Below are 12,378 nucleotides of genomic sequence, written 5' to 3'. Positions count from 1 at the left end.
TTCAAAAATGAACTCATTCTGTAAAACTTACATAAATAAAAAAAAAGTATACATATTAGGTATCGCCGCGTCCGTATCGACCGGCTCTATAAAAATATCACATGACCTAACCCCTCAGATGACCACCGTAAAAAAATAAAAATAAAAACAGTGTAAAAAAAGCCATTTTTTGCCATCTTACGTCACAAAAAGTGTAATAGCAAGCGATCAAAAAATCATATGCACCCCAAAATAGTGCCAATCAAACCGTCATCTCATCCCGCAAAAAATGAGACCCTACTCAAGATAATCGCCCAAAAACTGAAAAAACTATGGCTCTTAGAATATGGAGACACTAAAACATTTTTTTGGTTTTAAAAATGAAGTTATTGTATAAAACTTACATAAATAAAAAAAAATGTATACATATTAGGTATCGCCGCGTCCGCGACAACCTGCTCTATAAAATGACCACATGATCTAACCTGTCAGATGAATGTTGTAAATAACAAAAAAAAAAAACGTGCCAAAAAAGCTATTTCTTGTTACCTTGCTGCACAAAAAGTGTAATATAGAGCAACCAAAAATCATATGTACCCTAAACTAGTACCAACAAAACTGCCACCCTATCCCGTAGTTTCTAAAATGGGGTCACTTTTTTGGAGTTTCTACTCTAGGGGTGCATCAGGGGGGCTTCAAATGGGACATGGTGTCAAAAAAAACAGTCCAGCAAAACCTGCCTTCCAAAAACCGTATGGAATTCCTTTCCTTCTGCGCCCTGCCGTGTGCCCGTACAGCGGTTTACGACCACATATGGGGTGTTTCTGTAAACTACAGAATTAGGGCCATAAATAATGAGTTTTGTTTGGCTGTTAACCCTTGCTTTGTAACTGGAAAAAAAATATTAAAATGGAAAATCTGCCAAAAATGTGAAATTTTGAAATTGTGTCTCTATTTTCCATTAAATCTTGTATAACACCTAAAGGGTTAACAAAGTTTGTAAAATCAGTTTTGAATAGCTTGAGGGGTGTAGTTTCTTAGATGGGGTCACTTTTATGGAGTTTCTACTCTAGGGGTGCATCAGGGGGGCTTCAAATGGGACATGGTGTCAAAAAACCAGTCCAGCAAAATCTGGCTTCCAAAAACCAAACCGCGCACCTTTCACTCTACGCCCTACTGTGTGCCCGTACAGTAGTTTACGGCCACATATGGGGTGTTTCTGTAAACGGCAGAGTCAGGGCAATAAAGATACAATCTTGTTTGGCTGTTAACCCTTGCTTTGTTAGTGGAAAAAATGGGTTAAAATTGAAAATTAGGCAAAAAAATGAAATTCTCAAATTTCATCCCCATTTGCCAATAACTCTTGTGCAACACCTAAAGGGTTAACGACGTATGTAAAATCAGTTTTGAATACCTTGAGGGGTGTAGTTTCTTAGATGGGGTCACTTTTAGGGAGTTTCTCCTCTTGGGGTGCATCAGGGGGGCTTCAAATGGGACATGGTGTCAAAAAACCAGTCCATAAAAATCAGCCTTCCAAAAACCATATGGTGCACCTTTCACTCTACGCCCCGCTGTGCGGCCGTACAGTAGTTTACGGCCACATATTGGGTGTTTCTGTAAACGGCAGAGTCAGGGCAATAAAGATACAATCTTGTTTGGCTGTTAACCCTTGCTTTGTTAGTGGAAAAAATGGGTTAAAATGAAAAATTTGACAAAAATATGAAATTCTCAAATTTCCTCCCCATTTGCCAATAACTCTTGTGCAACACCTAAAGGGTTAACAATGTATGCAAAATCAGTTTTGAATACCTTGAGGGGTGTAGTTTCTTAGATGGGGTCATTTTTGGGTGGTTTCTATTATGTAAGCCTCGCAAAGTGACTTCAGACCTGAACTGGTCGCTAAAAATTGAGTTTTTGTAAATTTCTGAAAAATTTCAAGATTTGCTTCTAAACTTCTAAGCCTTATAACATCCCCAAAAAATAAAATATCATTCCCAAAACAATTCAAACATGAAGTAGACATATGGGGAATGTAAAGTCATCACAATTTTTTGGGGTATTACTATGTATTACAGAAGTAGAGAAACTGAAACTTTGAAATTTGCTAATTTTTTTCAAATTTTTGGTAAATTAGGTATTTTTTTGTGCAAAAAAAATAATTTTTTTGACTTCATTTTACCAGTGTCATGAAGTACAATATGTGACGAAAAAACAATCTCAGAATGGCCTGGATAAGTCAAAGCGTTTTAAAGTTATGAGCACTTAAAGTGACACTGGTCAGATTTGCAAAAAATGGCCTGGTCCTTAAGGTGAAAATGAGCCCGGTCCTTAAGGGGTTAAATGAGTCAATCCTCTGCACTTAGGGACACGGATAGGCAGGTGCGGGCCAAATATAATATCCTATGGGCTCCGACCCTCAAACTGGCGCTAACTCTATAATGCCCTGCCTAAGAACGGAATGGCCGCCCTGATAGGGGGCGATCCCGTATCAGGAACCTCCTGAGTGCCCTAGGATGGCCCTGAATAGGGGAAAAGCTAACAACTAGTATATGCTAACTGAAACAATGTCACTACCACGATTAGTAGCTCAATATACCCTCAAAAAAAAAAAAATAGATACACAGAAAATAATAAATAGATTAAATAACAGCCAGGACTTTAATAGCGTCCTGGGTGCCATAGTAACACTGAAAGCATTTGGAAGACGGTTCAGTCTTCAAATTCTTTCAGTACACTTGCGTTTTTCCGGATCCGGTGGGCACCTCCGGCAACGGAAGTGCATGCCGGATCCCAACAACTCAAGTGTGAAAGAGGCCTTAGTTTATCACGCCGTCGTCCCGACGCGTTTCACCCATACATAGTTGGGCTCATTATGGGACCCGTTTGGTAGATACCTGACCAGGATCAGGTCAAGACTTAGATCTGAAAACACTTAGGCTGGGTTCACACGGGCGTTGCGGGAAAAGAAGCGGGTGCGTTGCGGGAAAATGCACAATTTTTCTGTGAGAATGCAAAGTGTTATAAAGGGCTTCTGTCAGCCCACTAAACAGTTTTTTTTTTTTTTGCTTAATAATAACCCCTACACTGCGATTTATCCATACATAAGTAAAATAAGAATTTTGGTTCAGTAGAATTTGCTAAAACCCTATTTTTATAATATGTAAATTACCTTGCTACCAGCAAGTAGGGCGGCTACTTGCTGGTAGCAGCCGCATCCTCCGATGGTAATGACGCCCCCTCTGCTTGTTGATTGACAGGGCCAGCGGACGGGATCTTTCTCCGCTGGCCCTGCCTGTTTTCATTCAATATCTGGCGCCTGCGCCGCACCTATCTTCAATCGGCGCAGGCGCACTGAGAGGCGGCCACTCACTCGGCCGCTTCATCCTCAATGCGCCTGCGCCGATGACGTCACATCTACACCCGGCGCAGGCGCATTGAGGATGAAGCGGCCGAGTGAGTGGCCGCCTCTCAGTGCGCCTGCGCCGATTGAAGATAGGTACGGCCGCGGCGCAGGCGCCAGATATTGAATGAAAACAGGCAGGGCCAGCGGAGAAAGATCCCGTCCGCTGGCCCTGTCAATCAACAAGCAGAGGGGGCGTCATTACCATCGGAGGATGCGGCTGCTACCAGCAAGTAGCCGCCCTACTTGCTGGTAGCAAGGTAATTTACATATTATAAAAATAGGGTTTTAGCAAATTCTACTGAACCAAAATTCTTATTTTACTTATGGATGGATAAATCGCAGTGTAAGGAATATTATTAAGCAAAAAAAAAAAAAAAAACGGTTTAGTGGGCTGACAGAAGCCCTTTAATGCGTTTTGCATGACCGTGAGAAAAATCGGTATGTTTGGTACCCAGACCCGAACCCCTTCACAGAAATTCGGGTTTGGGATCGGTTATAAGGGAAATTAATAGCATTCTTAATACAGAATACTAAGTAAATTAGGCATGATGGACCATGTGATGAGCGCAGTGACGTCACCAAAGGTCCTTTTCCTCCCAGGTCCTCAAAGAAGAAGAAAGAAGAGAAGCCAGGCTGTGCGAACAAGTGGATGAGGCAAGTTTATTTTTTTTATAAAAAAAATTTTTAAACCCTCCATGCCTAATTTACTTAGCATTCTGTATTAAGAATGCTATTATTTTCTCTTATAACCATGTTATAAAGGGAAAATAATAAAGATCGGGTCCCCATTCCGATAGTCACCTAGCAACCATGCGTGAAAATCGGGCCTCAGTTGTGTGAAAAAACACACAATATAGAACATGCTGCGATTTTCACGCAACGCACAAGTGATGTGTGAAAATCGCCGCTCATCTGCACAGCCCAATTGAAGTGAATGGGTCCGGATTCAATGCGGGTGCAATGCGTTCACCTCACGCATTGCACCCGCACGGAATTCTCGCCCCGTGTGAAAGGGGCCTTAAAGTAAACCAGTAGGATATTTCCAGTTTATAGAACAAAACTGGAAATGGTAAGTCTCAAAGGAATTAATATAGCAGATGTCAATAACAGCTCACTAATATGGTATATTCTCTCAATGACGGGGAACTATTCAAAATTAAAATAAACCAATCGGCTACTTGTGTGTCCACTAGGTAAAGATCAGATGATACTGTTGTACAGGAGCCACACCCCCTGATATATCAATCACGAGGTGGACAGCAGTAGACGAAAATCACAGTCACCTATATATGAATTAGGCGCTGTATACAGTGGTATACGGGAAAGCTGGTGGAGTTAACTTGCAAAGCACAGATAACACTTTGCTGCAGGAGCCCAGTGTAATAATGCACAATCATAGATGTGTGACACAGTTCACAGAGCGCTCTGCACCATGGACGCCAGGAGACCCTCTGCCACTGTGACACAGGACCACTATATGCAGTGCCTCATCCACTTACAGGGAACTGTGTCACACATCTATGATTGTGCATTATTACACTGGGCTCCTGCAGCAAAGTGTTATCTGTGCTTTGCAAGTTAAAGGGGTTTTCTCATCTCAGACAATTGTCTTATAGGTGCGGGTCCCACCGCTGGGACCCGCATCTATATCGAGAACGGAGCCCCGAAAGTGAACGAGAGAGCACTGCGCATGCGCAGCCGCCCTCCATTAATTTCTATTGGGCCGCCGAAAATAGTAGAGCGCCGGCTCCGCTATTGCCGTCTGCCCCATAGAAATGAATAGGAGCATGGGCATTAGTGCTTGGTGGTGGACGGACCCCGGGGTCCTCCAGCCACAGCGCTCCCCGCTCCGTTCTCGATATAGGTGCGGGTTCCCAGCGGTGGGACCCGCACCTATCAGACAATGGGGGCATATCCTAGCGATATGCCCCCATTGTCTAAGATGTTAATACACCTTTAACTCCACCAGCTCTCCGGTATACAGCGCCTAATTCATGTATAGGGACTGTGATTTTCGTCTACTACTGTCCACCTCATTATTAAAGCTAGGGGCGATTAAAAAGATTATATACACCGTGGGGAACATTTATTTAGCTGGGGGCTTACATGGGGGACATTATTTTAGCTGGGGGCCTACCATCCAGTGGGTGTTCTCAGAAGGGTGGGTCTAGAAATAACTGCCAATCAAATGCATCCATTTTTCATGTCCGTTTTGAAGGGACATGAAAAACTGATCCAAAACGGATGCAAAACAGACATTAAAAACGGACACATGGCCAGAAAATGGATGCACTCACTGATGCAAAATGTCCATGAAAAACTGACAGTGTTTTTACTATAATATAAATTTTACAGCTATCTATAATCAGGATCGGTTTACAGTAGTGATATACAAACTTTGACTCTTATTTATTTCATCAATTTATTATATGGTCAGTTCGCAGTGTTCGCCAGCGAACACATGCGGGCTGCCATCTTGACTCACCCATCCGGCGATGCACAGGTAAGTCCTTACCTGTGCCTGTGCCGGGAGCCGGTCTGAAATCAAATGCGGTCACCGGGAGCAGGCAGTTCCGAGAACAGCCGCCGGGGGCCTTCATCGGGCTGTTCTCGGAACTGCCTGCTCCCGATGACCACATTTGATTTCAGACCGGCTCCCGGCACAGGCACAGGTAAGGACTTACCTGTGCATCGCCGGATGGGTGAGTCAAGATGGCAGCCCGCATGTGTTCGCTGGCGAACACTGCGAACTGACCATCACTGTTTGTTTATTTTTATTTTTTGAGAGTATATTGAACTACTAATCGTGGTAGTGACATTTTTTCAGTTAGCATATACTAGCTGTTAGCTTTTCCCCTATTCAGGGCCATCCTAGGGTTCTCAGGAGGTTCCTGATACGGGATCGCCCCTATCAGGGCGGGCATTCTGTTCTTAGGCAGGCATTATAGAGTTAGGGCCAGTTTGAGGGTCAGAGCCCATAGGATATTATATTTGGCCCGCACCTGCCTATCCGTGTCCCTAAGTGCAGAGGATTGACTCATTTAAATCAATATTTTTTTCTTTCATTGTTTTCTTTATGTTATCACTAGTTTTTTTTTTTTACTTTAATGATCTATAATAAAGGCCGTTTTAGGGGTGGTAGTCTGTGACTGCTATTGTTTCTATAAAATAGAACACGTTCTATCATTTGTGGCATGGCAGCAGACAACAAAGGATTGACATCTGTCTGCTGTCTGCATTTTTTGCGGCCTCATAGAAATGAATGGGTCCACATTCAAAGTTCAAAAAATGCGGATCGGATGTGGACGGAATATACTGTCGTGTGCAGATATAGGAGTACTCTAGGGTTTTAATATCAATGGTCTATCCTCAGGATAGGTCATTGTAACCTGATCGGTGGGGCCCGACACCCTGCACCCCCGCCGATCAGCTGTTCCAGAGTAGCTTCACTGCTAGTACTACACAGGTCCGTCCATTGTACAGAGCTGGTCACTGCAGTGCTCCCTTGCTTATAGGGAACAGATGATCAATAGGGAGTCGCCGATCAAATATTGATGGCCTATCCTGAGGAAAGACCATCAATATTAAAATCATAAACAACCTCTTTAAAACTTAATAACCATAGAACCTTATAATCCAGAAAACAGATTATTTTATCATTGTAGGAACAAATTAGATAAACCATTTTACTTTAATTTTCTTACCAAAATATTTTCCTGTTACAGGAAGGTCACTCAGATTAAGAGTCCATGTAATTTCTACGCAGTCATCTCTTAAACTCCTCATCCCCTTCAGTTCACAAAGGAATGGTGTTTAAGTGGCCATGACAGTTCCATATCGACACTGCATTTCAAAAAAATCCATCTTGCTACAGTCACTCCAAAATTGCTCAGGCGGCCAGAATAACACTTAGCACAGATTGCAAACACTTGAATTTCCTCCATGGCAAAATGATGCACTTAATTCATTCCAAGGATCATCACAAAGGTCTGTCACCGTCTACATTCTAGTGACAAGCTGATAGATAACTCGCCACAATTAATATTAAATATATAGGGGTGTCATTTATGGAAAAAAATACATGCCACTTTTTGGAGTATTTAATGCACAGATTTTGTTGCAAAGATGTTTGCCTGGTTTTGGCTTTGAAAATTACTTAAATCTACACCAGCAAGGAAGGTGGTGTAGATTTAACCTTGCTGAATGGGCGCCGGATCATGAGCCCAAGTTATGTTGAGGCTGGCGCCTCTACATAACTTAGGCGTATCAAGCGGTCTTAGTAAATGTCCCCAATACTATTTATTGTGTAATAAAGATTAGAATTTAACAATACTGATTTTTCTAAACTTTTTTTAATTTTATTTTCAAATGAAAGACATTCTCTGGTTAAAACTCTATAATGCAACTATAAGTTAAAGGGTTTCTATCACTTCGTATGACATAATTAGCTGTCAGACACTAGCGATCTGCTAGTGTCTGCTCTGGCCAACCATCCTACTATAATCACTTGTGGGGCAGCGGTTTTGCTAAAAAACTAACTTTTATAAATATGCTAATGAGCCTCTAGGTGCTATGTGGGCGTCATTAGCACCTAGAGGCTCCGTCTACCTTCATACACAGCGGCCGCCCAGCGCGTCCCTCCAGCCCGCCCATGTCCTCCTCCGTGTGACGCAGCGGACGGGTTCTCGCGCATGCGCCGTGCGCGGCTGTATTCGGCGCATTTGAGATCTCAGCTCGGAGCGGTCAGACATTCAATGCGCATGCGCCGAATACAGCCGCGCATGCGCATTGAATGTCTGACCGCTCCGAGCTGAGATCTCAAATGCGCCGAATACAGCCGCGCACGGCGCATGCGCGAGAACTTGTCCGCTGCGTCACACGGAGGAGGACATGGGCGGGCTGGAGGGACGCGCTGGGCGGCGGCTGTGTATGAAGGTAGACGGAGCCTCTAGGTGCTAATGAAGCCCACATAGCACCTAGAGGCTCATTAGCATATTTATAAAAGTTAGTTTTTTAGCAAAACCGCTGCCCCACAAGTGATTATAGTAGGATGGTTGGCCAGAGAAGACACTAGCAGATCGCTAGTGTCTGACAGCTAATTATGTCATACGAAGTGATAGAAACCCTTTAAAGGGGTTGTCCAGCCTTTAGTAAATGATGGTCTATCCTCAGCTGATAGGGGGTAGCTCCATTACCAGAAGTCATCACCGGAACTACACAGCACCGTCAAGCTTGTAGTGGAAGGAGCTCATTTGTACAGAGCTGCTCCTATTGATTTCAACAAGGTTGACGAAGCTGTGTAGTCCCAGAACCAACTTATGGCAACAGAGCTACACCCAGAGAGCCGACTGGCAGATATGCGGGGCGTAGGACCCTCACTGTTCAGCTAGTGATGGCCTGTCCTGGGCAACACCTTTAATAGGAGTGCGTGTTCGATTCAAAATCCTCATCTAATGGAGAGAGGCTAGAAAGAGCCTCCCTTGCTCTGGCCGACAAGCATTTCTGTTTCCTATTGCAATGCTTTATTTCTCTGGGGGTGCCGCAGAAAAACAGAATACTTGGTGTCAGGCTCCGAAACAAACAGCTAATTGCTAGGGGTCGCAGCAATGAGGCACCTAGTGACCTGCTTATCATCGGGAGACTTTACCAACCATAACGTGTTGTTCAAAGTGGATAAAACCCCTTGAATTTTATTGCCATTAATGCTACTCACTGCTACACTATTTTAAATACCATCCATGTATACAGATTAAAAAAAGGGGTTTGTGGCTGATATTTTTTTTTCTTAAAGGGGTTGATCACTTTCTGGCTACTCTTGAACAGTGTGTTTGTAAGTTGACTACATGGCAATAAATAATATCGTCTTATCAGTCGGACAAACTTGGATTCCTGGATATGATTTTTGAAGTCACTGCATGTTTACTAGTCCCTACCAAAAGTCTAACTTCCTCTTTGTCTGAACTTTTAACATGACCGTGAGTCCTACTTAACACTTTCAGACTATCAATCAGGCCAGGGCCCAATCCGAGGTAATGATTCAACTAGGAATCCTCAATACTATTCCAGTAGTATGGCTGTTCAGGGCTCTGTTGCATATTAATCTAGACCTTTCAAGAGAAGAAAAGAGCTGTCACTCTTTCAGTTATTCTAGTGCTCCTCCTACTACTAATTAGGAATACCTTGCAGATAAACCCTTCCCCATGCAGCAGAGTCATAAACTGATATTACTTGTTCTCCCACTGAGAGCTCATATCTTTCTTATATTACTGCTATCAAAGGACAATATTTTGTATTTAACTTTATACAGCATAGTAGTGACGAAATAAAAAAGTAAAAATACAAAAAATATTTTTCCTTGATCCCCTGGTCCACTCCAGAACTTGAAAAAAGGCTCATTTTTGGAGCCGAAATGTTGCACCGTATGGGTGAATAAAGGAGACACTTATTTTCATCTATTATATATATATATAGATATATATATATATATATATATATATATATATACACACACACACACACACACACACACACACACAAATCCAAAAATAGCCCCTTCTGATAGAAGTGTTCCTTTAAAGGGGGAAAACTAAAAACTTGTCAAAAAATTTGAAAAAGGGAAAATAAATCTGTCGAGAACAGTTAACAGTTTTTTTTATCCTCTATGGTGCTTCTTCCTTGATTTATTGTCTCAGTCTAATAAACAATTTTTGGTATGACCTGTCAAGATGAATAGGAGAAGGAGCGAACGCCCTAAGCACATTACAGGCACTGGAAAGTGCCTTTCACCTTCAAACCTTTTCAGCCCTTGGCTTGTCATATCGTGTTGAATACACAAGCAAAACCAGCTCTGATTACTGCCATAAAGTACCCAGTGGGGACAAACATGGACACAAACGGGTAACAAAATGTTCTTATCTCACAGAGGTTAATCTTTCCTGAAGTAAATGCGTGTCACAGAACACAACTCGTATGCTATTACTGAGTATAAGGCAATAAAGGTAACAAAACAAAAAGGGAGAAATACACAGTACCTCTATGGCTGTCACTGTCAAATAGAGGTCGAGTTTTGAGTCCTGAAACATGGAATGAACTTGTGATGACATCCCAAGAAGAGTACAGTTGGTAACTACTGCTATAATCCCCATGGTTTCAAATGCCAACTAAAAGAGAGCACAAATAATGCAGACTCAATAAACCAGAATGCCAGGTATCCTTTACAAACAAGAACGATTTGCAAAGTTGTATAATGCACAGGTTTATATTGTAAAGCACTTTTTAAGGTGATCATACCCCTTAAAGGGCATTTCCCATAATGTAAAACATTAAAATCAGACATCCTACAGTATAGTACATGCCGTTCTTTTTCTAAGGCTACTTTCACACTTGCGTTCGGAGCGGATCAGTCTGATGTTTCATCAGACGGATCCGCTCCGATAATGCAGACATTCGCATCCGTTCAGAACGGATGCGTCTGCATTAAAACTTAGAAAATTTTCTAAGTGTGAAAGTTGTCTGAGCGGATCCGTTCAGACTTTACATTGAAAGTCAATGGGGAACGGATCCGCTTGAAGATTGAGCCATATAGTGTCATCTTCAAGCGGATCCGTCCCCATTGACTTCCATTGTAAGTCTGGACGGATCCGCTCGCCTCCGCACGGCCAGGCGGACACCCGAACGCTGCAAGCAGCGTTCAGGTGTCCGCTCACTGAGCGGAGCGGAGGCTGAGCGCTGGCAGGCGGATGCATTCTCAGTGGATCCGCCTCCACTGAGAATGCATTGGGGCCAGACGGATGCGTTCGGGGCCGCTCGTGAGCCCCTTCAAACGGTGCGCACGAGCGGACACCCGAACGCTAGTGTGAAAGTAGCCTAACAAAGCTACATGATCCAAAGATGTCCCCATTCATTGCTCCAAATGCTCCTTGTGTTCCTCCTATGTTCCTAACTTAACATAGGGCTGGTGGCAATTAAAGGATGGAATCGAACATGTGTGTCCACCTCAGCGAGGTGCTATAAAGATACATTTTATTTAAAATATCTCAGTGGCTATACTATACTTTTTATTTAATGCAATTACAAAAATATTCAGCTCTAGGTGCTGTTTGCAAAATGTAGGATATTTTTGAGAGCCGTTGGCCAAATGACAGGTCATAAAATGATGAAAAGATAATAGGAAATATGGAAGATAATGCTGTAATTATGAGGGCACCTTCTGTCCGTAAACTGTCCTAGCGTTAAAATCTTCAGCTAAAGGAATCAATAAGAAGTCTCAGGGCCTTCGAGTATAATGTTCAGATGAGAAGCACAAAAAGCTAATTAAAAGTAACAAATAGTAAAAGTGTGAATATTTACCATCCATACTCCAATGCTTGAGGAAGGCACAGCAAAAGGACGCTTAAACACGCGGCACATTTTTAAAGCGTCCGAGTACAGTTCAGTCACATTGTTAAGTACAGCAAGAATAGCTGCAAGCGGATACACACATGAGAAGAGGCTGACATATCCAAACAATAGGAATAACTCCAAATAATCATCAAATGTTCCCTAAAAACATAAAACACAATATGCAAGATGTTACACAAAGATTATAAAAGTATAAAAGCAACCTCGGTCACAACTGCTATCGACGTACGCCTTGCAAAATCTCCTGCGCTCAACTCTTCTGCCTGCTGGGTAAGTGTCACATCACATAGGAAAGGAGAAATTGAAATTTGGACCTGGTGACTGAATTCTGCACCCTGCTGTTTAGTCCTCTGGTGGTTGGGTGCTGAATGCATGGGTGATAAAGCAGGCACTGAAAGCATTAAGCTCCATCTCTCATGGCAGAATCAGTCACATAATGACCTCCCGATATACTCCAATGTAGGAAGCTTCTCACAGAGGCCAGCAATAGGCTGCTCATATATAGCCTCCTGATTGCAGAGGGCACTTTGCAGAGGAGTGTGGGAGGTGAGAACTTGTTGTCAATATTGGGTATGAAAACGGGGCATGGGGGTGTG

The 12,378-nt window shown here is 42.8% G+C and overlaps 1 protein-coding gene across 3 annotated transcripts in view; it reads right to left on the bottom strand.

Moving 5' to 3' along the window:
* ANO10 (anoctamin 10) overlaps positions 1-12,378 on the bottom strand; it is a 285,873-nt gene that overhangs the window by 201,378 nt on the left and 72,117 nt on the right. For all 3 annotated transcript variants that reach the window (XM_040433433.1, XM_040433430.1, XM_040433431.1), the window contains exons 10-11: positions 11,732-11,923; positions 10,414-10,542 (exon numbers count right to left, since the gene is read on the bottom strand). In XM_040433433.1, coding sequence (XP_040289367.1) covers positions 10,414-10,542; positions 11,732-11,923 — 321 coding nt within the window. The remainder of the gene's footprint in view (positions 1-10,413; positions 10,543-11,731; positions 11,924-12,378) is intronic.

Source organism: Bufo bufo, chromosome 5 (genome assembly GCF_905171765.1).
Source record: "Bufo bufo chromosome 5, aBufBuf1.1, whole genome shotgun sequence".
In the NCBI taxonomy this organism is placed as follows: domain Eukaryota; kingdom Metazoa; phylum Chordata; class Amphibia; order Anura; family Bufonidae; genus Bufo; species Bufo bufo.
This window is presented reverse-complemented; position numbering and strand designations above follow the sequence as displayed.